General features: G+C 37.2%; 1 protein-coding gene across 3 annotated transcripts in view; it reads right to left on the reverse strand.

Annotated features, from left to right (window-relative positions):
- Positions 1 to 3865: 3865 nt before the first annotated feature.
- LOC112051648 (gametogenetin) overlaps positions 3866 to 26178 on the reverse strand; it is a 94907-nt gene continuing 72594 nt past the window's right edge. The window contains exons 7-12 of one of the 3 annotated variants that reach the window (XM_024090374.2): positions 18534 to 18698; positions 15248 to 15379; positions 9450 to 9515; positions 8708 to 8857; positions 7430 to 7568; positions 3866 to 4437 (exon numbers count right to left, since the gene is read on the reverse strand). In XM_024090374.2, the coding sequence (XP_023946142.1) occupies positions 4352 to 4437; positions 7430 to 7568; positions 8708 to 8857; positions 9450 to 9515; positions 15248 to 15379; positions 18534 to 18698 (738 nt within the window). In that variant the 3' untranslated portion in view covers positions 3866 to 4351. Of the gene's footprint in view, positions 4438 to 7429; positions 7569 to 8707; positions 8858 to 9449; positions 9516 to 15247; positions 15383 to 18533; positions 18699 to 26178 lie in introns of all 3 variants that reach the window. The other 2 variants (XM_024090373.2, XM_052885815.1) reach the window with 2 other exon arrangements.

A 26178-nucleotide genomic window follows, 5' to 3' on the forward strand; every position in this document is an offset into this window, starting at 1 on the left:
TTACTAATACTTTGTTTTTATGTTATATTAATAATCTTGAATTTTAAAAGTAATTCAAAATCTTGTAATATACTGCCCGAGCTGAGTACAACTAATCATAATGTGATAAAATAAATTTATTTTTATTTTAGTTTTTAATAATTAATCCGTCTATCTATTTAATTGTACTGCATTTACTTAGAATTATTTATTACTGTAAATACTAATAATATTATTAAACAATACAATGTTTTGGGAGACCCTTGTTTGTTTTTTGCGCCCAATATACCTGATTAAAAAAACCGCTTTATGACAGATTATTTGGTTACACACAAAACAAGAAATTATGGAGCAAAAATATCGTTACCGATCTGTGAAAACCATTAAAAATATGCCTAATTGCTTTTTTTAACTCATTGATTTGATAGACTAGCAGCAATTAGAAGGTAGGGAAAAAATATTTATAAAATCGCGTGTAACCACTAGTAAAACCACGTTTAACCACTAATAAACCGCGTTTAACGAAGACGAAGTCGAGGGTGAACGCTAGAAAGCGGATCTGTCATCTCGGTTCAGTGCTTGGTCTACGCTGCTTCGGATCATGAGATTCGAATCCCTAGCCGGACTATGATTTTATTAAGCCGAATTAATTATCACCATCATCAACTCATATTCGGCTCACTGCTGAGCTCGAGTCCTTCAAAAATGAGAGGAGTCAGGCCAATAGTCCACCATGCTAACAATATTATAAAATTAGAACTACACTTTATACTATACAATGTCAAACAACAATAATATAATTAATTAGTGGTTAACGGTGTTGAATATGACGAACTTAAATATTTAGCTTAATATTTTTGTGTAATACTAGTCGTAATTCCGTTTGTTAACCCCAATAAAAAAAAATAACCCTGTAACGAACTGTAAAATAATCAACAATATCCGATTGAAAGAAATTACGTAAACGCCCATTATCTAAGCCTTTAACCCTCTTACGAAGGTTTTGATCTATTTTTAACGGAAAATAACAAAAAGATATCGAGTTCCTGGAAGCTTATTTTACTGCGCCGTACAAGATTCATTTCATTGTAATCCGATTATTGCTCTTTGATCGTTAAACCGATTAAAGGAAATCTATTTCTCATTCTCTGCTCAAAGGAATTGTTGAAATAATGCTATTTCAAACGACCAATGCGATTGCGCCTGGAATTAATACCTCAGCAAAGTAGCATACAGTTTGTAATAATGTTAAATACAATTTTTTTTTTTTTTTTTAAATTTTTAAAAAAAAAATTTATTTGATTTAAAAGTCAGTTGAAAAAAATTCAACTGACTTTTAAATCACAAAAATAAACCAAAAAGCGTAAAGTTAACATCGTATGTGCTACCTTCTGATCACTTTGAAGGCGGTGCCAAGCCAAAAGTTTTAAAAGAACCACAGGAAAGAACTGTCTTTATATGCTAAAACTTTATGATTTCATGATGATCACTGTGTTGGCGATCAATTTTTCGTTTTTTAGTTTATTTTTGTGATTTTGAAGTCAGTTGAATTTTTTTGTTAAAAAGATTTTTTTTTCTGTTTTTGTTTTTCCATATAAGACAAGTGATATTTAATTTCTTAAAATGCACATACTTATCTGAAAATTCGTAGGTGCATGAACAGACTGTATTCGCACCTACGCCCTCCGAATCGAAGGCAGAGTTTATATCCATTGGGCCATCAAGGCTCGGCACGGCTGCTGGCAATAATGTCATTAAAATTTATTTTTCCATCATAACCTACATTTGTTAAAACTTAGGATACACCTAGGTAAATTAACCCAACCACTAGGAAAGTATACAGGGTGCTCGGGAGTATTTCCCATAACTCTAGGGTTAAAATTCCCATAATTCTTTAACAAAAATTAATTCAAAATGTTCAAGGAACATATTGTGTTCTAAAATGAATGTTTTCGGAATATCTAAATAATATTTCTTTTGTAAATAGATTTTATAATGTGTCCCTATAATAATGACGAATTTATATTTAAAAAAAAAAAAAAAAGAAACATACATACAGCCGAACGTAGAACCTCCTCCTTTTTGGAAGTCGGTTAAAAATGCAACGTTGTCACTTTGTTACCTAAAGGCGTGTGTTACATGGATAGTCGGTATTATTTGAATTTCTTTGTATGAAAAAACTTTTTGTTTGTAGTTAATAATATATTAGTTATGCAGTTCGGTTACTAGAAGTGGTTTCGTTAATACGAGTACCTCGAAGTTTAAAGAAAAAAAGAAAAAACATTTATTTCAATAATTGTGCCACACTTAACCACATAATACAATACAATATTTGAGACCTTCTGACACAGGTTTTCACTTAAAAGAAGGTCTCAGCCCTACTATGTAATGTAATGTTTATAAAACGAATAAAAATTCATTTCATTTCAAATTCATTTCATACAATAATTGTAGTACCTAATACTCAAACCGCTTAGTCTAAGCACCACTATGTCATAATTGGCAAGTTATGGGAAATACTCCCGAGCAGCCTGTATATAATCGCCAACCATTTGTTAATTAGTATCAACAACATCTGACACTAATGTACATTGATAGTAACATTCAATAAGAGAGTTTCATTCGCCCGCAGCACTAAACCAGATCAATTTCACTTTAATCCGTTTACCGCTTGATCTTTGAAAACGTTTGTGGACCTTTGTTGCTTTGTTTCCTTTGTTGCACTTCAGAAATAGTAGGAAAGATGCTTTTAAATTTTTGTATTTACAGTCAATTCAGTATGGACCTATGCAGGTTAGTGTAGAATTGTTATTCAATAATCTAGAGCAGAGTTCCCCAAACTTTTTTGTGTCGTAGACCCCTTGCCATGTTTTTCCGTGTTGGGTAGACTTACCTGATATTGATTTCCTGTAAATTTCTAACTGTAGTGAAGTTTAGTGTTAAAAACTTAAAGTAAAGGATTTCTTTTCTCAGGTTTTTACAAGTTCAAAATGTATTGCGACCACAAAGCGAATACCAACATCCTACAACTTACACAATATCACATATATAATATTTTTTTACTTCATAGGTACTTTTATAAATAATGTATTGATATTATAAGATAATATGATGTAAAAAATAGGTACTTTCAGTGTATGTGTTTTGATCCACTATCGTGGAAACCATTTTATTAAATGGACCCCAAATTTTTGTCGCTGACATAGACCCCTTGCAGTTTATCATAGACCCCTAGGGGTCGATATAGACCACTTTGGGAATCACTGATCTAGAGGCTCCAGAAGTACTTGAGCGGATTGTTCCCTCGTTTCGTGCGGAAATCTTGAAGAGTCTTGTAGTATCCGTATTCCCCACCACCTTTAACAATCTCAACTTACATTCTCCACCTGTTTACTTTTGCCTTTAACCGTGTTCCTCTAGACTATATACTATACTCGTATTACACTCACAGTTAACAGTGTGTACGAATATTCAGCGGGGAAGGGTAGTTTGGAACATAAATTTAAAAAAAAAAATATTTTAAATCAAACAAACAGCGTATTGAAAATATATTAATTTTACATGAAATATATGATTGGGTATTGCTATTTAGGTAGGGATTTGATTGGTAGGCTAAATAGCAATGATTGCATTATTTAAACAAAATTGAAGTCTGTATTTTTTGTGTAAATATCACCAGAATCTAGCCTCAGAACTCTATAACCCTAATTTGAATATCACAGAGTAAAAATCAATCAATCAATTGCACCAATTGTATAGATGAGCTTTCTTTCTCTTAACCTTCACTCAACCAAGTATTTTATTTATGTACTTATAAACGAAAAATAATAAAAGACATTTCGGATCAAAAGGTTTATGGAGCAAAAAAAAAAGAAAACACATAATATTTAAAACTAATAAATTTTTAATTTAGGATCACAAATGTAGGTAAAATTTAATTTAATGTTATAATATTACCATAACACCCCGATGGCTTTGTAAACACGGTACGGTATTACAAATTAAACAAAAACTGTACAATAAATCATTTAAATTGAGCCTTATTTGTTATAGTGCTAAAAAGAATTCTTAAAAAATAATTATTAAAACGTTTCACAATAAATTGGAATGACATAAAATACAATTAATATCCGTCACAATAACTTAACACAAAATTGTAAAAATAAACAGGAATGTAAAAGTACTAATTTTATTTACATTAACCGAAACCGAATGTGTAACAAAATCTACTTTAAGGGATGGACGGAGAACGTCACGCATGTTGCATCAATTGCGCAGTGTTTTAGATTTGCGCAGTGGCGAATTGTAACTTTGCGCAGTGATGAATTGTAACTTTGCGCAATGACGAATTGTAAATTAGCGCAGAAATGCATTAACGGCAAGCGCAGGAGCAACGCTTCACGCGCTTTTCACGATGCAGCGGCGAATCTACGCTGCGGACCGAGCGAGGCTGCATGTCTGGAAAATAAACAATGAGTAATTATAAAATAATATAAAATTCTCGTATATAAATATTTTTCCTTGGTAATAAAATAGCTATATCATACTCTATGTGGCCATTAATAGCGGTAACCTTTATAATTAGGTACATCTAACATATTAACCTTGCCGTTAATACAGAGCCGTGATAGCCCAGTGGATATGACCTCTGCCTCCGATTCCGGAGGGAGTGGGTTCGAATCCGGTCCGGGGCATACACCTCCAACTTTTCAGTTGTGTGTATTTTAAGAATATAAATATCACGTGTCACAAACGGTGAAGGCAAACATCGTGAGGAAACCTGCATACCAGAGAATTCTCTTAATTCTCTGCGTGTGTGAATTCTGCCAATCCGCATTGGGCCAGCGTGGTGGACTATTGGCCTAAACCCCTCTCATTCTAAAAGGAGACTCGAGCTCAGCAGTGAGCCGAATATGAATATAATTATGATAATGAACATATTAACTAGAGCCATTTTTAAATACATATAATATAACAAAGTTTCATGCATTCATCAGTATTACACTTCGGCTGGCCTGAAAAAAACGCCATTTCGTATTTCAGAGCGTTAACGATAAAAACGTGATATCCCCAAAATAAAAGTAAACATTTCTTTAATTCCTATCAAATATTAAATAAGTAGGTACTCCCACCACATTAAACCATTTGTTATGTTGTGACTTGTGGTACCTACCTCATCAGCGTACGAGATTAGACAATATTTTAGGAAATACGTCTTTATAAATCAAAACCGATCGGAGTTTAATCTCCAGTATACTTATTACCCACTTAAATTACATACTTACATGAAATTACATATTATTGTAAGTTCCATGCTAAAAGAAATAATTTATCATTACACTAAAAAGTTACTCCACAAAATATACGAAGGCCATAAAAAGTGATGTTTATTTAATTACTTGTCTATGTTGAAAGCCTACGTCCCCGTTCAGTCACTTAGATTGACCGATAATCTTATAAGTTAAAGTCCCTTGTAAACCGTTTATGCTTTTGGATTTTATCGCGAAAATATATTGCCACTTACTGCCAATAAATTTCCCACTGAGCGTCGAATTACTGAACAACAGAATATTTGTATACAAAATTGTGAAGACTCTCATGCTTATCAGTGTTTGGAGTGTATTTTTTTATAATTTTTTTTTTTTTCACCTACCGACAAGGGGCTTAAACTTCAGTACAAAAATTTTTGGACATAGGAAATTATACATGGGTTGCGAACATAAATTAGTTGGTACAGAAATATGACAGTAAGCGTACATTAATTTCAACCACATCCTACATAGTAATTTGGTCAAGTGGTGTAAATGGTCGAGTGGTGTAATAATAAGGTACCTATGTTAATGTTAATGTTAAAATGTTAAAATAATCATGAGTTCGAGCCCGGGTAACGATACCAAAAAATAACTTTTTCCCTTTTTTTTTATTTTTTTCAATTTTTTGAAACTAAACTATTTTAAGTGTTTTATCAAACCTCGATAAAAAAAACCGAAAATCTCCATTTTAAATTGCCGCTTTTTTTAGTTCTAGTATGTACCTTCACTTCTTTTCCTTGGAGTAATATATTCTTTGTCTATCGACATAAACATTAATCTTTGGCGTTAGTCAAAACAACAAAGTGCGCGCAAGTTAAGTCTGCGCACGACTGGCGGCCCAATTATGTTGCCAGCGTTAGTCATCTCTTTTACCCGCCAAGAAATAGATAGAGATACACGGCAAGATGGCGGCACTTTTGATTAGTTTCAATTTAGGCCACGCGCAAACTTATCTTGCGTCCACTATAGCGCGTCATCACGTTAGTCTGTGTCGTCACTTATAATTAGAAGGAAACAGTGGCAAAAAACTTAGTCTTACGCTAAGTAATCAGTGACAAAAAAAATATATACCCACTTTTGTAAATATAAAAATATGAATGAATATTAAAAAAGCATTAAGTAAATGACGAACATTTAATTATGTTTAAAGTCTTTGGGGAAATCATAGCTTACTAATGTCAACTGACCAAACTGAATAACTTACTAATGCAGGGTCGAAATTGGGCTAATATTGTTGTTAATTTTATAGAAATACTTTTATAGGAACTGTACAGTCACCGCGATACAGTACATAATTATTAGAATACATTAACTTACAGCTAAAGCCTCAAAGATTACAGCACTGTATATTGTAAGGTTACAAATACAATACAATTTCGACTGTAACACTAATATAAAAACTTTAAAAATTACAAGTGTTACAAATTATAAATTACCAATTAGCATTATCATTATCATTTAACGTATAGTATTACTTTATTTAAAACATCACAATGTAAGTGTAATTATGCACAAATGTATGAGTTAGTGTGTGTGTGTGTGTGTGTGTGTGTGTGTGTGTGTGTGTGTGTGTGTGTCTGTGCGTGAATGTGTGATTGCATGCTTGTCTGGACGAGACAGACTTATCAGTTTATCACCATATTATCATCATAATCTGACATTTCAATACTTGAAATAAATGAATAGACTTTTGACATTGAGCTACCAACTTTTAATGAGAATATCTTTTTTTTTATTCTCTATAAGTTAGCCCTTGACTACAATCCCACCTGGTGGTAAGTGATGATGTGTCTAAGATGGAAGCGGGCTAACTTGTAAAGAGGAGGATGAAATCCACACCCCTTTCGGTTTGTACACGAAATCGTACCGGAATGCTAAATCGCTTGGCGGCACGTCTTTGTAGGTAGGGTGGTAACTGGTAACCGGAGCCTACCACCAGCCAGACCTGGACCAATTAAGAAAACCTCAATCGACCCACTTGGGAATCGAACCCAGGACCTCCGTCTCGTAAATCCACCGCGCATACCACTGCGCCATCGAGGCCGTCAACTCTTGGAGTAAAGATTTCATAGGGTTCGAACCTAGGATCTCGTGATATGATTATAGCGGTCTTGAAGTTTGGCGCATGCTATACTCACAATGTGGCCTCTGGTCGACGGGCATGTCTTGCGGCAGCAGAAGCGTGCGGGGCGCGCGCGGCATCTGCTCTCTGTCCTGTGCCTGCGCCTGCTCCGACTCGGCTTCGGCAGCGGCCAGCGTGTTCACTATGGTCTTCACCTGGAAAACAGTAATAACATTACACTGAGAAAAATACGCTACTTATAGAGCTACTCACTTAGCGAGCTTGCATTGCAAGGAGCTACGTATATACTGGTGCAGCATACGTAAAATAGATGCCGTATACTTAGTAATTGTGCGGCTTACTAGCCATAGCCAAGCTCTTCATATAACACGGTGTTGCTTCTAGTTCACCGTGTTATTTGAGGAGATTGTATCGAACATGGCACCGTCTACAAGCGTAATAGTAGTATGCCCTCCTAGCCAAGTGGCACGTCGATTCTCTTTCTACGATCGCTAAGGCTTCGAAAATTAGAAAAATGTATGGGAATGACAGATCTTGATCACGTGACCTTTTGATAGCAAATGTCAATCCCATACATTTTTCTAGTTTTCGAAGCGTTAGCAATCGTAAGAAGAGAATCGACGTGCCACTTGGCTAGGGGGGCTGGTTTGTTACGTTATTTTAGGTATGACGGTCCAAGTTTTTGTCTGTTTTTCTTTATGGTTTACACGTCATACTAACGTAGTAGAGCTTTTTACAACAGAGCTCGTTCAGGGAAGTACAAGCTTATTTCTGTTACATGGAACATTGCTTTATTCCAGTCTGAAGGATATGGTTGCCGGTGGAATTACAGGCACACCTGGGCCGGTAGCTATGACTCGTCGATTCTCTTTCTACAATCGTAAACGCTTCTAAAATTAAAAATGTACATGACATGACATTTGCTATTGACAGGTCACGTAATAAAGTCGATCGATCGATCGATCGGATCTGTCACTCTCATACATTATTTTTAGTTTTCGAAGCGTTAGCGTTTGTAGAAAGAGAATCGACGTTCCTCCACATGGCTACAGGCCCAAAGTTAATCCTGCGCCACAGTTTGAAAAAGGCGGCACTTATAGCTTGGCCACTTCATTCGTAACACTCCCAATGTTCCGCGCGGGCCGGGGGGCGTGTAGCGATGAATGAAAAACCCACGACTAATACACGCCACTTCCCCGCACGCACGATTTCACACCCGCGCAGTCTTTCCCCCTGTCGCCCGCATATCATGGGAGTGTTATCAACGAACTTGTTAGACTATAGTAGGATGTTTATCTTGCATGGTTGTGTTTCCTATATACCTGTGACCTACCTCTTGCATGTCGTTGTCAATTTGTTGTTCCCGACGCTGGTTGGCCACAGCCTCCTGCGCGGTGCGGTGGATCATGTGCAGGTCCTCGGGAGTCAGGTCCCAGGGCAGGTTCATCTGGATGGGGCTACCTTCCATTTGCATCTTCTGGACCTTAACACATTAACCATATTTTAGACAAACTATTGAAAATTTTTCCGCAACAATATCATCCAAGCGGGATAAAAAGTCGTCTACAGTAGGTACGTTTTGCTTCAAAACCAAAGCATCTCAAGGGATTGAAGATTTGTTGGTTTATTTTTCAGACAAAAGCAATATCTATTATCCATTTTTTTGATTACTAAAGAACGCCCGCCCTTAGACCTCTTTAAACCAGCCCTTACAGTATCGCTGTAAAAATGGAATAACTTCTCCCGTTTTCCCAACATTTCCTTTTACTGCTGTGCTCCTATTGATTGTAGCGTGAAGAAAAGTATACTATAACCTGTCCAGGAGAATGAAGAATAAATTGTATCGAGTTTCGTTGAAATTGGTCGAGTAGTTTTTGTTTCTATAACGGACAGACAAAAATTTTACTGATTGTATTTTTGGCATCAGTATCGATCACTAATCACCCCCTGATAGTTATTTTGGAAATATATTTCATGTACAGAATTGACCTCTCTACAGATTTATTATTAGTATGGAAGATGATAAAACGAAGAAGATTAAGCATAATTAATAAGTTTAAAGGCGTAATACATACTTCAGGCTGTTCCATGTCCTGTGTGGGAGCTGTTTGAGGGACGAACTGATGCAGGACATCTGATTGCTGCAACGAATTATATGCTCTTCAGTATTTGTTTCATAAACTTAAGTAACAGTACATTTCAAAAATCAATTAATTTTAGGGTATTCGTAACTTAACAAGAGCTTGCGAGAGCAAGACGTACGTAATAGTCCACCACGCTGGTCCAAAGAAAATTCTCAGGTCAAAATTGAAGAAGAATGACAAGTAATTTTTACCCGACTACGTGGAAGCCAATGTAGGACTAATGTTTTAAGGAAGGATTAGGGTAAGAGTAATATGTGGTTTTTTCCGTAGTCCAATTACTTGTTTGTATTGTCTGTGGGATATTGTAAAGAATCATTTATCCAATCACCAGACAAGCAACTGAAAAAGTAGCTTTATGGCAACCCTCCGCTAGAGACCCTTGAAGTTCTCTTCAAAAAATCTTTAACGGTGTTTTTCGAAGGGTTATCGCAAAGCTACAAGTATACTGACTGGAAAATAAGTTTTCACAATGCCGAGGAAAATATCAAAAAATAATATACCTACTTTATGCATAGATGGTTAAGGATTCACTATGCATACTTCAGACGAATCCAAAATTGCACAATATAATTTGTTTATCCTTCAAACTGTAAACATTGTTAAGTAACAACAATTAACTTATAATCAAAATAAAGGAAGTCAAAATTAATATGCAGAGTTCTTTAACCTCTAAAAAGAAAACGCTTCAATAACTCCTACATTTGTGAAGCAATATTTCAAAATACATTTACGCTTACGAGTACCAATCCATAGCTAATAATAAAGTTAGTTTTTTATGCGCCTAATTGTAATTTGTCCACGTTCGCTTTCGACATACATTATGTGAATAAACATGTTGGTTATCGTGTAAGTGACAGGTTGTTTTTTAATTACCGCAACAAATTACATCGTTCATTATTTCTTATTAAAATCCTAATAAATACGAGTATGAGTTCGTTTAAATTTAAAGTACTAAACTGATTTTAGAAACTCTTTCACTAGTGGAAAGCTACATTATCAGTAAGTGATATAGGCTATATTTTATCCCCGAGTTCCCACAGAAACGGAAACTATCCCGAAACGAAAGAATTTTATCCCCGAATCGAGGAATGTGATTGTTGTTATTTTCCAAAATTAGATTAAGCTAAGCTTGGAGGAGAGCCGTAATAGCCCAATGAATATAACCTCTGCCTTCGATTCGGTGGGCGTAGGTTCGAATTCAGCCCGGGGCACCATTTCAGTTACGTGTATTTTAAGAAAATAAATATCACGTGTCGCGAACGGTGAAGGAAAAACATCATCAGGAAACCTGAGGATTTTCTTAATTCTCAACGTGTGTGAAATCTGCCAAAACGCATTGGACAGCTCTCATTCTGAGAGGATACTCGTGCTCAATAGTGAATTGATGAGCTTGGAGTATTTACTCGTGTAATCTTTATTTCATTGAGTAGTAATGTAGGTACCAATTGTGTTAAATACTTTGCACTTATTAATTAAAAAATAAAAAGAGCCTCAATAGCTCAACGGCAAGAGCGGTCGGACTCATAACCCAGGGGTGGTGGTTCGATCCCCGCCTTGTTGATTTATTGTCGTACCCACTCCTAATAGAGACTTTGCCGACTAGTTGGAGGGAAATAGGAAAAAAAAATGTTCATTACTATAACAATGGTCCGTAAGAATTTTTTTCGTCAATATTAAGCATTTTTTTTGTCTCTAACAATCATCTATACTTTAGCTAATGTGTTTAATGTATATCGCTACCATACATACAATATGTAACTTTGCAACTCATAAAAACTGTAATCAATGATCTCCAAACAGCATGCCATTGCGGTGGATCGCATTCCACATTTGAAACGAACAGGACCAAAAGAACTAACCTTGAAGGTCTTAGCGTAAAGGTATGAGCATACTATGACAAGTGCCGGCCATAAAACCATACTTTTCCTTTAGTAACATTTTTGACTACAGTCGAAGATTTTGGGACACTTTTCGTGCTCACAAAGTTCGTCATCGCAACGTACCAGCGGAGCTATATTTTAGTAACTCGACAGTAGTTATGAATCCATTTTCGGCTCACTGCTGAGCTCGAGTCTCCTCTGAGAATGAGAAGGCTTAGGCCCAATGCGGATTGGCAGACTTCACACACGCAGAGAATTAAGAAAATTCTTTGATAAGCAGGTTTCCTCACGATGTTTTCCTTCACCGTTGAGACACGTGATATTTATTTTCTTAAAATGCACACAACTGAAAAGTTGGAGGTGCATGCCCCGGACCGGATTCGAACCCGCACCTTCTGGAATCGGAGGCAGAAGTCTTATCCGCTAGGCTACCACGGCTCTTTTAACTCGACAGTGTGAGCCTCAAATTCATATCTATATCTCTCTATCTAGCAAGATACTATAGAAAGAGAAAGGTAGAGATGAATTCGAAACTCGCACTTGCGAGTTATAAAAACTTGCGAAATATAGCTTGGCAACTTCGCTCATAACAGTCTCGATGGACCGCGCGGGCCGGGGGGCGTGTACCATGAATGAAAAACCCACGACTTATGCACGTCACTTCCCCGCACGCATGATTTTACACCCTCGCAATCTTTCCCCCCGTCACCCGCATAACATGGGCGTGTCATCAACGAACTTGCCAGACTATAGTGGCTCTTCAGTAGCACTATTCTGTCAGAAATAGAGACTCACACAATTCCCAGTTCCAGCTCAGTGTGGTCGGAAAAGCACCTCTGAGCAGGTATAAAATAGCATATTTAGGTAGGTATACCTAAATATGCTATTTTACAGGGGGAAAAAAGTAGGTACTTTTTTCTATTACGAATATTTCCATGGAGCCCTGTGCTCTAGGATTGAAGATTTCATTCATCATCATCATTATCAACCCATATTCAGCTCACTGCTGAGCTCGAGTCTCCTCTCAGAACGAGAGGGGTCAGGCCAATAGTCCACCACGCTGGCCCAATGCGGATTGGCTAACTTGACACACGCAGAGAATTAAGAAAATTCTCAATTTTCAAATTGCAGGTTTTCTCACGATGGTTTCCTTCACCGTTTGAAACAAGTGATATTTAATTTCTTAAACTGCACACAACTGAAAAGTTGGAGGTGCATGCCCTGGACTGGATTCGAACCCACACCCTCCGGAACCGAAGGCAGAGGTCCACTGGGCTATCACGCCTTTTCATACCGAAGATTCCATTAGAAAGAAGAAATAAGTTTCTTCCTGCTTTCTTTCTTTCTTTTTCACTTGTAAAGATGTTTCTTACCGAAAAATGTATATTTATCTTCTTCAATTACATCAATTTCGATTCAATTAAACTTAAACGAAAAACCACAAATTGAAAAACGTACAAACAGAGAAATTATAAGTCGTATTTGTAGGAGATTCACAAGCAGTAAGTAATTACGAAGTAACGGTGAAAAGGAATTTGATTTTATTTTTACTGTACAAAGTTTTTTGACTTCAAGCAGAAGCCATTATTGACAGACGATTAAATTGTTATTACGGTACATACAAATCCTGTTTCGCTTAACAAGTAGGTGTAGCTAGAGGTACTCGCATCTTAATAATAGTTGGAAATATTGACGTGTCCATTAAGTTAGTACCTTGTTTATTACTTTCGTACCCCCCGCCGTTTAGCCCGATTAAAGCGTGCGTTTCCGATCCCGTTAACATACGGTGATAAAAAAATATAGTGTTAATCGCTGATAATGTATCTTTCTATTGGTGAAAGAATTTTCAAAAGCGGTTCAGTAGAGCCAGAGATAAACCCGTACCCCTACCCTATCCCTACTAACAACATCACAAATATTACCTCTCTATAATATAAGTATAGACTAGTTGTACCCCCCTTAGTTTCACCGGCATTGCTTACGATCACGTAGGCATAAAATATAATAAAAATGTTACTCGCTGATAATATTTCTATTGGCAAAAGAATCTTTAAAATCGGTACAGTAGAGCCACGAAATTACCCCCAACAAAATCACAAACTTTACCTCTCTATGTATAATATTAGTGTAGACTAGCGTACCCCCGTGGTTTCACCTGCATTGTTTCCGATCCTACGGACCTTCAGTCATATGGGAATAAATAACCTATAATAGTCGCTGATAATGTAACTTTCTATTGATGAGAGATTCTTTAAAATCATACAAGTAGTATCAGAGCCAAGTTGTTTTGCCATATTATATCATACAAAAATATTAAAATACTAAAATCGCGAATAAAAAACTTTACATTTTACGAATTTAACATTGCATCTTGCAGAATTGCATTAGAGACGATACGAAACACTTGCGAAATTTGTGAGATACTAATCTGTTTCTTTTTATTTCTTGATATTCCACTGATTTTACTCCTTATAATGTACCTACTGTCTTAATCATAATAAACATTTTAAAAATTATTGCTCGTTACTCTGTAGGTACATATTGTTGTTGTTTTGAAACTCGTTTCGCTTCAATAAATTAATACGATCAAGAGCTGAAGAACACAAAAGGATGAAATATAATTTATGCTAATATTGAGCGATTCTTTTTATCAAGATCCCTTGATATTATCTTGCATTGAAGAATATTATAATGTTTAAAAGATTTGAAAATTTAGTATTCAGATGAGAAGTCCGAACTTATCATCATCATTAGTCGATCATCATCCACTACCGGACCTCATAGACCTCATTATAGCTTGGCAAATTCGTTGATGACACTCCCATGATATGCGAGCGACAGGGGGAAGGACTGCGTGGATGTGAAGTCGTGCGCGCGGTGCAGAGGGAAGGACTGAGTCGTGCTCCATCCCCCGCGGGCCATCGGGGGTGTTACAAATGAATTAGACAAGCTATAGTCAACTTCCTTGCCCCAAGGTCTCGAGCCGTCTGTATTTAGCGAGACTTCATGCTTACACTATGATTGAATTATATGATGAAGTAAATTGATCTATTTCCTCCTCAAAATGCCGACGAATCCATGCGACAATGTCGCCCAGTCGCACACACATTTAATTCCGAAATCGAAGCAGGCAGTTATTGACTCTTCAAGTGTCGCTTGAGTCGAGAGGGAATAGCAAAGAAGATCGCGGATAATACACAGCAGATTAATTAATTAGTAAGTTTGATCAAGCGACTCGCAGGGATTCGCTGGATGCATGCGGCTCAGGATCATGATGTTTGGAAGTTCCTACAAAAAGCCTGCAATGGACATCCATCGGCTGATATGATGATGATGAATTATAATGAACTTTGGCAAAATAATGCCTACTTTTATTCTAAAATTTATGTTATTATATGCTCTTAGTCTATAATATAGTCCAGTCGCACGTCTTGACCAAACATTCCACAATCATTTACATGCATTGCGTGATACCGCGCGGTATAATGTATTGTTTATTTGGACGCATGACTGAATTACGCACATTATGTTTGTCATTTAAAGCTAGCCTAACAGCCCAGTGGATATGACCTGTGACTTCGATTCGGAGGGCGAAGGTTCGAATCCAGCCCGGGGCATGCACCTACAACTTTTCAGATAAGTGCGTTTTAAGAAATTAAATATCACGTGTCTCAAACGGTGAAGAAAACCTGCATACCTGAGAATTTTCTTAATTCTCTACGTGTGTTAAGTTTACCACTCCGCATTGGGCCAGCATGGTGGACTAATGGCCTAACCCTTCTCATTCTGAGAGGAAACTCGTGCTGAACAGTGAGCCGAAAATGGGTTGCTAATGAGGAAAGCACTTACTTCATTCTGGTCTTGAGCCTGGGGAGGCGGTGGCGGCTGGAAGGGACCCATGGCTTCTTGAACTGGCGGCATGTTGTGAGACGAGGGGATAGCGATCACACGCATTTGGCGGGGCATCGTCATTACTCCGGGCTGCTGTTACACAAAAAAAAAATATTCTTCTCTTTTTCGCGAAAATTACACAAAACACTCAGCCTCACAGCGTTGTATGCTTAAATGGTTATGACTGGTATGGACTTCGGGTTATGACGTCCCCCCCTATTCCTGTATCGGGCTATGAAGTGTTGAGCATTTATTTCTTCCAAGAACCTCTTGAAGTTGGGAATTGGGTTACACCTCATCTCTCGTCTCACCACATCACCCAATCTGTTCCACTTGAATGTTCACGAGACCAAATCATACTGATGTACATTTACTGTCAAACGTCGGCGGGGCCAAAAGTTACAAGAGAGTTGCTGCGACAATATCGCAAAATGAAACTAGCGTGTAAAGATAAGCTGTAAATATTAGGACTTACAGAAAGGTATGAGGAATTTTGCCACAGTAAAGATAGTGACATTATAATAGAGCAGTTATTCGCAAAATCTGTATCAGGTGGATTAAGGTCAAAGTCAATCATTAACACAGTCCCACCAGTCCACGGTCTAAGCTCCTAAGTCCAAATCCCCTTTCCTGTAAGGAGAAAGGCCTGTCCCTGCGGTAAACCGTAATAACCTGACTAAACAGCAGTAGTGTCCTAAATATATTATCCGATCTGAGGCTGACGCCAGATGCCCGTGTGATTAATATTTCGATTAACAAAAGTATGGTTGTCTAGAGTAATGATGTTACCCATCACAAAAGAAATTACCACATAATTTACTTCAAGGTTTATCATTATCAGCTTATTTTAATAGCCCATTACAGGGCCAGACCTCCCTTGTTATAAATATTGGATATGGAGATTAAGATTAATTTACCCACCACGATCTAATGCCAAACAACTAACCGGCGGGCTTGGGGTGTTAGTTAGTGGTCAGATCAATAACCTACGGATTGACGTGCTCTCAGAGGTACAGGAGTGTAACAGCATTCACCCCCAACTTCAAATGAAAATTTTAACTGAAAATTTCTCAGAAGAAACACTCAGTATCTCATTGACCGACCCAGGATTCGAACCCAGGATGTCATATAGGCTAACCACTGGGCCAATGAGGCAGTTCAAGGTCAAATAAACTATTTTTAGACTATCTAGTATCTATTATAATATTATGAAGAGATAAAGTTTGTAGGGGGTAACCTCTGCATCTACTGACCGATTTTAAAAATTCTTTTACCACTAGTAAGCCACGTTATTTGTAAGTGTCACCAGCTATATTACGTCCCAGTATTTTCACGGGAACGGAAACTACGCAGGTAAAACCGCGGGGAACCGGCTAGTGGTATACGAGTATATAAAGTGTTGTAGGCTTTCAGTTTATATCCCATTTCCGGGACAGGGCGCCGAGACAATTTATCTTTAATGCGATCGGCCCCAGATAAGCGTCTTCCAGCGAGGAATGACTGTAGCACTACTTTAGATAGACGCACAAGACAACCCTGAGTGCCGTTTGTCCGGTAGATCAGTAAAAGTTCTCTATCTTCTCAAAACAATGCTAGGCATCTTTTTTTTTTTTTATTCTTTACAAGTTAGCCCTTGACTACAATCTCACCTGATGGTAAGTGATGATGCAATCTAAGATGGAAGCGGGCTAACTTGTTAGGAGGAGGATGAAAATCCAAACCCCTTTCGGTTTCTACACGGCATCGTACCGGAACGCTAAATCGCTTGGCGGTACGTCTTTGCCGGTAGGGTGGTAACTAGCCACGGCCGAAGCCTCCCACCAGTCAGACCTGGACAAATTAAGAAAAATTCAATCTTAAAATTAAATCCACCGCGCATACCACTGCGCCACGGAGGCCGTCATAATCTTAATAGTAATAATCTTATTATTATTAAAATGAATAATATCTATTTTTCTCCTTGCTAACCTTCTCATTATATTATTATCTAATAATATAATGAGAATATTAGCAAGGAGAAAAATAGATATTATTCATTTTAATAATAATAAGATTATTACTATTAAGATTATGACGGCCTCCGTGGCGCAGTGGTATGCGCGGTGGATTTAATTTTAAGATTGAATTTTTCTTAATTTGTCCAGGTCTGACTGGTGGGAGGCTTCGGCCGAAGCTTGGTATGGACATGTAATGCGTAGGGAGGAAAGTCATATTACTAGAAAAATGTTGAATGTGCAAGAGGAAGGACATAAGAGGAGTAGAAGGCCAAAGAAGAGATGGTTGGATTGTGTGATAGTGGACATGTGTGTTAAAGGAGTTGATGATGAGTTGACGAGTAATAGAGACGATTGGAAAAGATTGACATATTTTTCCGACCCCACTTAAGTGGGATAAGGGTAAGGAGATGATGATGATGTATTTTTCTCCTTGCTAATATTCTCATTATATTATTAGATAATGGTAATAATAATTAGTCGAAACGTTAAAGTTACAAGGGATTCAGTCGTGCCTTGGTCCGAGAAGAGCCTACAAAAACTCAGCCAAGTCTTTTCTATTTTTAATTTATCACCATTTAACAATAAGTATTTATGTAGCTAATCATTAGTGCATTTAATTTCCATCCTTTTATCGTAAATAATCATGAACTAGTAAGCGCAGTGTTGGCCGACCCCCCACCGGGTGGACTGACGACATAAAGCGAGTCGCAGGGATTCGCTGGATGCTGGTGGCTCAGTATCGTGATGAAGTCCCTACAAAAGGCCTATGTCCTGCAGTGGACGTCCATCGGCTGATATGATGGTAATGATGATGAATCATGACCATATTATTACAACTTTTTTATAAGCTTGCGTTTAGTAAAAACTTTGAACTTATCGAGCGACAACCCCGTGGTTTCATGTGGCAGTTTATTATTAAAACTATAACTATAAACGATCACCCTAAACCCGCCAACCTGTGTTGGATCAACTTGGTGGGTAAGCCATATTCCTCTCCTTTAAGTAGGCCTGGCCCTGCCATGGAAAGAAAAGAAGAAGAAAGAAAGATCTTTATTTTTAAGTAATGCCACATATTACATTAAATCTAAATTATATTATGGCTTAACTGTCCTCTCAAACAGTGAAGCACTAAAGAATTCCCTGTAATATGTGGCATAACCTAGAAAAAGGCCCCAACTCAGCATTTGTCTGCATAGGTCATTATAATGACGATTAAAAAGGGTATTTGTGGGTAAAGGGTTAGTTACCTCATTCTCCTGTTGCTGGGGCGGCGGAGGGGGTGGGAAGGGGCCCATGCTCTCGGGCGCGGGGGGCATGTTGTGTGGAGAGGGGATGGCGATGACGCGCTGCACGTGGATGCGCATCTCACGGGGGCCGCTCATCTGCTGCTCCTCGGAGGAGTCCCATGGCATCTGAGGACAATGAAAACAATGTATCAAGTCAACATAAAATATAATACTGTTGAGCACGAGTCTCCTCTCAGATTGAGAGGGGTTAGGCTAACCCATTGTGTTTATATGTTGTTGGGACATTGTGGTTATGTTGACCATAAACTAGAGAGGCTAAACTAAAGTTGAATACAGATAAAGTAATTAATTAATTAAATATATTCCTGTCCAGATTTCCAGATTTAATTTATTCAAACTATCTATGAATTCATAGTAACTTCTCAAATATTAATCTATGTGCAATCGATGAGAATGATTTGAGGTTCTCTGTCTACGCTCCGTGACTTCAGTGACATATGTGGTAGAGGTCAGCGCCAGCATATATAAAACACCCCGACACTGGAAAATTTACAGTCCCACTGCCATGGATGTAAAAGGCAGGGTCATTAACAGCGTCAGCCGTCAAACGTCTATACCAGACATTGTTCCGTCTGTTCGGAATAGAACAAAATGTGTAATGAATAATGCAAGCACGTAATAACGCATCGCTTAGAGATGAAAAACTATCAGGAAGCAATGACCTGCCACTGTTAGGCGAATGTGTGCGAGGACACGTCACAAAGGCGCACGAATTATGAGCCAACGTCCGTGGAAGACTCGTTAAAGTCTGTAGGTACATCGGAAAGATTTGCAGACATTATGAGCTTCATAAGTTATTTTAATACTTTACTATATTACTAGCGGACGCCCGCAATTTCGTCCGCGTGGAATTTAGTTTATCACAAATCTCTCGGGAACCATGGATTTTTCCGGGATAAAAAGTAGCCTATGTGTTAATCCATGCTATAATATATCTCAATATCAAATTTCAGCTAATTCGGTGCAGTAGTCGAGGCGAACGAAAGAGTAACAAACATTCATATCATTAAAATCATCAGTTTTCGCAAATCTCAGGAAATCATGGATTTTTTCGGGATAAAAAGTAATGTGTTAATGCAGAGTAAAATCTATTTCCATTCCAAATTTCAGCCAAATCGCCTCAGTAGTAGCGGCATTAAAGAGTAACAAACATCCAAACAAGCATCCAAACATTCATACAAATATATATATAGATACTCACCCATATATCGATATCACTCATAATATACAAGTGAAAGTAACTTACGAAGTCCGCTAAGAACAGATTTTGCGACAGGTCCGGAGTAAGGAGGTCTAAGAGCGAACAAAGTCGCGGGTTGACCGCTAAGATATCAAAATCCTAATTAAACCAAGTCTGTCTATTATGCTTTAACGCCTAAACTACAAAGCCGATAAAAAATATTTCGCCAATGGAAAGCTACATTATCAGAAATTAACATAGGCTATATTTAATTCCCCTTTTTCCAAACTGTCAACGGTAAAAACTAAGTCTGTCTGTTACGCTTTCATACCTTAACTACTAAGCCGATTAAAAAAATATATTTCACGTACGGAAAGCTACATTATGAGTAAGTAACATGGACTATATTTAATCTCCTATTTCCACGGGAACGGGGAACTATGCGAGTGTAACCGCAGGCGTTCGCTAGTTAAGAATAAGTTGTATGTAACAAAAGGTATCATTTGATTGTACTGGCGACAATTTATATTGCCGATGCATAGTTAACTGAATAAACATTTATTAATATTCGAAGGCAGTACGAATGATTGTACGGAACCAAATCAAAACAAGGAAGAGGTGTCACTCTCCACATTGTCCGCGTGTCCTTCGATAGATGTTAACACGCTCTGTTGTTATTAGAACATTAAACACAGAGTCTGTGACACACTCATTTGAATTTTAATCTATACTAATATTATAAAGCTGAAGAGTTTGTTTGATTGAACGCGCTAATCTCAGGAACAATGGTCCGATTTGAAAAATTCTTTGAGTGTTAGATAGCCGATTTATCGAGGAAGGCTATATATTATTCCCAAATTTCTACGGGGATGGGAACCACGAGGTTGAAACCACGCGGCGTCAGCTAGTTTGATATCAAATTGTTGAACATTTTTTTATTTCATGACATTTTTTGTTTTTAAAAATTCATATATTTTCTCTGTAATGATTTTATACTATTAGATTAGTTACGTACCTACAAAAAGTGATCTGAATTTAGCTACTTTACTGTGTGCACACATGCATAATTTTCTGTTTACTTACATTATATATTTATATGTATATAGTTTTTACAATGTTAGGATTATCTCTGCGTGATCGAATCAGAATTGAGAAGATCCGCAAAAGATCCAAAGTCACCGACATAGCTCAACGAGTTGCGAAGTTGAAGTGGCAATGGCGCAAATGGCAATGTGGCGGGTCACATAGTTCGAAGAGCCGATGGACGTTGGGGTTCCAAAGTGCTGGAATGACGACCCCGCACTAGAAAGCACAGTGTTGGTCGACCCCCCACCACGTGGACTGACGACATCAAGCGAGTCGCAGGGATTCGCTGGATGCAGGTGGTCGTGATGTTTGAAAGTCTACAAAAGGCCTATGTCCTGCAGTGGACGTCTATCGGCTGATATGATGATGATGATGATGATGATGATGATGATGATGACGATGATGATGATGACGATGCTGAGTTTTTACACGTCCTGAACACAACTTGGCATTCTAGATGATAAGTCAATATTTAGGTATTATTTGTTTCGTTGTTCACTATCCGACTAAAAGAAATTTAGATAATTAGCCACCTTTGTCCGCCTCAGTTTCGACGCGCTATTGACATATCCAAGAAGTAGTATAAAATCTTTGTTTATCTCTCTTATTCTTAGCTTTTTACCGGACAATCTTAATAACAACATTAAACAGTAATCACGCGTGTGAATGTCACTAAATAGATTTAACAGTAATCTAGAGCCAATATAGCGACCGTTACTTGCCATAAAAAGAATTAAAGCCATTGAACTATCATAAGTGGTTTCATTGAAAATAGTTTTATTAGCATTTTTAACATATTATAACTAAGTAGTATGATTTAACATATTATTACAAGTAATTTTACTCGTGATACGGTACAAATACTGGCTGCATTTCTGACTTTACAATTAAACATTTTTTTTGCGATATTTATATTATATAACTTCGAGCTTTTAAACCATAAATTAAATATTTTACGAAAAAAGACATCTACATAAGCGTTGAGTCGATTTGAATGCTCGCGAGTTTAGTTATCCGGTCCTTCCGGTTTATCATTCCTGTGGGAATATTGGAATAAAAGTAGTAAAGATCATCATCTCATCATCTATCTATGTCCCAATTTTCATTCAGATATTCAATTTTTCCGGAATTTTAAATATTGTAACTGATCTTTATTTAAAGAGGGTGCGGTTTTAACTCAAAGAAAAAGAGGGTATGGGAGTCAGTGGTAATATCTGTTACGTATTCTGCCCCCCTAGCCAAGTAGCACGTCGATTCTCTTTCTATGATCGCTAACGCTTCGAAAACTAGAAAAATGTATGGGAATGACATTTGCTATCGACAGGTCACGTGATCAAGATCTGTCATTCCCATACTTTTGTTTAGTTTTCGAAGCGTTAGCGATCGTAGAAAGGGAATCGACGTGCCATCTGGCTAAGGGGACAGTGAAGTTTTATCTTTGAAGTAATAAGGAACTCAATCGTAAAGAAAACTGGAAACTAACATGGATAAAATAGAACACTGTGCCTTTATTAAGTTCATGACTAAACAAGGAAAGTCTGTTCAAAACATAGAAACATATACATAGGAAAAATAAAATATTAATTTTAATGTATAATGCATTCATCACGAAATCTCGAAAACCGCTTGATGAACATGGTTTATAGTTAAGAGGTATCCACTAAGAACGAATTTTAAAGAAGTCTAAAGGCGGACGAAGTCACGGGCGTCCGCTAGTATTAGAAATACCAACGGCCTTATTACATACACCTCTCCGGTGTAGCTTTTATAGTATAATAGCTACGCATCTTACAAAGACTTCGGCACAGCATCCAAGCCTTTGTGAGATAATCGCTATTTAATCTGCGATCGGAACCGGCTTTGACTACTTTTTTGTGGCGTGTAACTATGTAACTAATTGAAATAAACGGCTTGATAACTTCAAGATTTGGTTAATGTACCTTCTTACATTGAAGGACAAGGTCATTTTTATACAATCCATATATTTCAAACCTATTTTGCAAGCAAGTGTGTTTGTTTATTTGTTACGCGTTCACCGCTGAACTAAACCGAATTTAATAATTTTTTTTACTAATGTTAAGTTACATTATCAGCGTGTAACACAGACTATATTCTATCCCCGTAGGTATTTCCACAGAAACGGGAACTAAATAGGTAAACCAGCGAGACATAATTTTTTTTTGGTTCTGAGTAAATGCCAACATATTTAGAAGCAAAAAAAATGATGTCTCATTGTTACTCTGTCCCACCGTTCTTTTAAAATAAGTACTTTTTTAGTAATAATAATTGACGACCAGAACAGACCAAACAAAGTGGAAAAATTTGGAAAAATTTAAATTAACAACACTTCGAAGGCCATGTTATCCTATCAATCTGGATAAATGTGCTAATTACACCAGCAAGCAGGAAAAATGCGGACATTACTAGAGCTTCCCCGGACGAGGTCAAATCACACACAGCTCTGCTACTGAGTACCTATGTATCAAAAGTGAATTAAATTTCAATTCAATGTCTAGTACTTCATCAAAATATCACGGAAGCAAATTAACAATGAAACATCATAGACCGCAAGGACATTCTATACATTGTTATTTCTTCCTTCTGTGTATGGCTGACTAATATTTAGCACCTACTCGTATATAAAAGTTGTTATGCAGTTAAAAGCATCTTCGCCTTGACTGCTTGCTATAAGTTTTCAAGTTAAATGCAACTAATTAATACTGGAGAATTATTTCCGCTGATATTAACATGTTTCCGGTATGCAAAATGTGCACGAAATTCGATCTGTATTATACAACTGTACTTTAACTTAAGGTGGTATAAATTACTAATTACTCTTCGGAAACGGATAACCGGATCAATTTGATAAGATTATCACATAAATGTTGTTTTTCCCTTGAACTAGATTTTTTTTATTCAATGTCAAGTCAGGCCTTGACGGCGATCTTTACTAGACTCCACGCCACTAAAATTGACAGCGCCTTACAATAATATTAAATACAGTTAGATGTGTTACTAGCGCATGAAAAATGGGCGCTCAAAAGAGGAAAGGAGATGGTCCATTTCAGGTCCACTCTTGTACCTCGTATCATTAAAATTTAAAAAAATACAAGGGTTTTATTAATATGTGTTAAACTGAATAAATGTAAATAAAAAGAAATAAATTAAAAAAACCCAAGTTTTTGAGTTCTATCAAGATGGCGCCCATAGAGCAACTATGACATGACAATTGACAGCAAACGTCAAATCGATTACTGCGTTGAAAACGTCATCTATCCGCCATTATTACCCTTAAAAGTGTTGCATTTCTTGGGAGATAATGAAAGTTATTTCGAAAGAATTAAAGTAAATTCGTAGATTTGTATAATCAAAAATAGTTAAAAAAAAATATCTTCTTTTATTTCAGCTAGGGGTACAATGACTGATCCTGGCTGATCTATAAAACATGTAGAGGTTTATCAGAATTTTTTTAATAGGGACATTTATAACTGTAATTTATTTAATGCTGTGTTTATAAATATCAGAATCAAAGCATATTAGAACACGCTTCACTATGTTATCTCATCAACATTCTTATGTAAAAAATGTTTAAATATATTAAACAACAACTTTTTCTATCTGGTATTTCCACTTTCTTTATCGCAGTATTCTAATCTGTTATTCCAATACAGCGTTAGAACCAGTCGATCAATGAGAAATTATCTAAAAAAAGAAATTGGAGAGCGATATTTGGAAATCCATAAAAGCGAAAAGTAAAATTCTGTTTACGTAATAACCATGAGAGAGCCGTGATAGCCCAGTGGATATGACAGTGACATTCCGGACGGTGTGGGTTCGAATCCGGTCCGGGGCATGCACCTCCAACTTTTCAGTTGTGTGCATTTTAAGAAATTAACGTGTCTCAAACGGTGAAGGAAAAATTTCGCGAGGAAACCTGCATACCAAAGAATTTTCTTAATATAATTATCTGCGTGTAAAGTCTGCCAATCCGCATTCGATCAGCGTGGACTATTGGCCTAACCCCTCTCATTCGGAGAGGAGACTCGAGCTCAGAAGTGAGCCGAATATGGGTTGATAATGATTCTGGCTGCCTATGTTCATTTCAAAGATGGCCTCGAATTTTCAATTCCGTACGATGCAAGACTACAGTTATTTTTATACCTACTTATGTGCTTCATAAACTACGTTGTATTCAAATTAATGTCATTGTACATTTAATTGAAGTGTAGTTAATCGAAATCTTTAACGATTTGTGTGTTTTTTTCATGAAAAATATTTAATAACTTCAACATAAATTGCAATTTATTAAAAACTACTGACATTTTTACCCGACTACAGTTATTACTAGGTACTATTTTAGGGTTTTGATTACTAAGAATGTTTATATTCATACGTTGTAAAAATAAAATATAACGTATAGTCCAGGATCCGGGGAGCCATTTTACAATTGATTAGGTACTACCAATTTAATTTTCCGTCAGTTGCTTTATCGTGATCAGACGCTCAACTTTTATATTTACGAAAATTCTTGATTCAGGGGGGCTATTCTGTAACGATATTTTTATCACTTCGACAGTGTGAGCTTCGAACTCGCATCTATCGCTCTCTGTCTATAGTATCATGTTAGACAGAGAGAGAGATAGGTATAAATTCAGTTATACATAAAATCATTACTGAATAGGACTCCTGGTAGCTAACAGGGTAACTAGGTAATGAAAACTTCTGAGTGTAGGAACAAGATAACGTACCACTCAATTTGTAGGACAATGTGGCTGTTTATCAGCAATCAAGCAATAGTAAAAAAACTACCGATTTTCGATTCCTTACAAATTCGCGTTTACGTTAGCGATAATAACAGTATCAAATTGCCACTAGACCCTCTGTATGCATTTATTCACACTGTTGACTGACTTTAAGTGTCGCCGCACACGGGCCACACGCGACAGCCACAAACATCGCTACAAGAAGCTAGAAGCCACAAAAGTAGCTAAAGCGCGCGACAGCCACTTGTGGCCGGTGGTCGACACTTGTGGTCGGTGGCTGCTACTTTTTTAACCCATACACGCAGTATTATAATCGCGCGAGTGGCGTGTTTAGTGGCCGGTGCGGGCCACAAGAAGCGAGCAGCGACGATTGTAGCGTGTGGCGGCCATCGGCGTCAACCGTATGCGGCGAATCCATATAAAATGTATGACAACTACAGGAAATATGCTGGTAGCGGCGTTTTATGGTTTTAGGTAGCCCGTACTTAATTTTATTCATACAAAAAACTAGCTGACGCCGCGCGGATTTACCCGCGTGGTTCCCGTTCCCGTTGGA

Source organism: Bicyclus anynana, chromosome 15 (genome assembly GCF_947172395.1).
Source record: "Bicyclus anynana chromosome 15, ilBicAnyn1.1, whole genome shotgun sequence".
In the NCBI taxonomy this organism is placed as follows: Eukaryota; Metazoa; Arthropoda; class Insecta; order Lepidoptera; family Nymphalidae; genus Bicyclus; species Bicyclus anynana.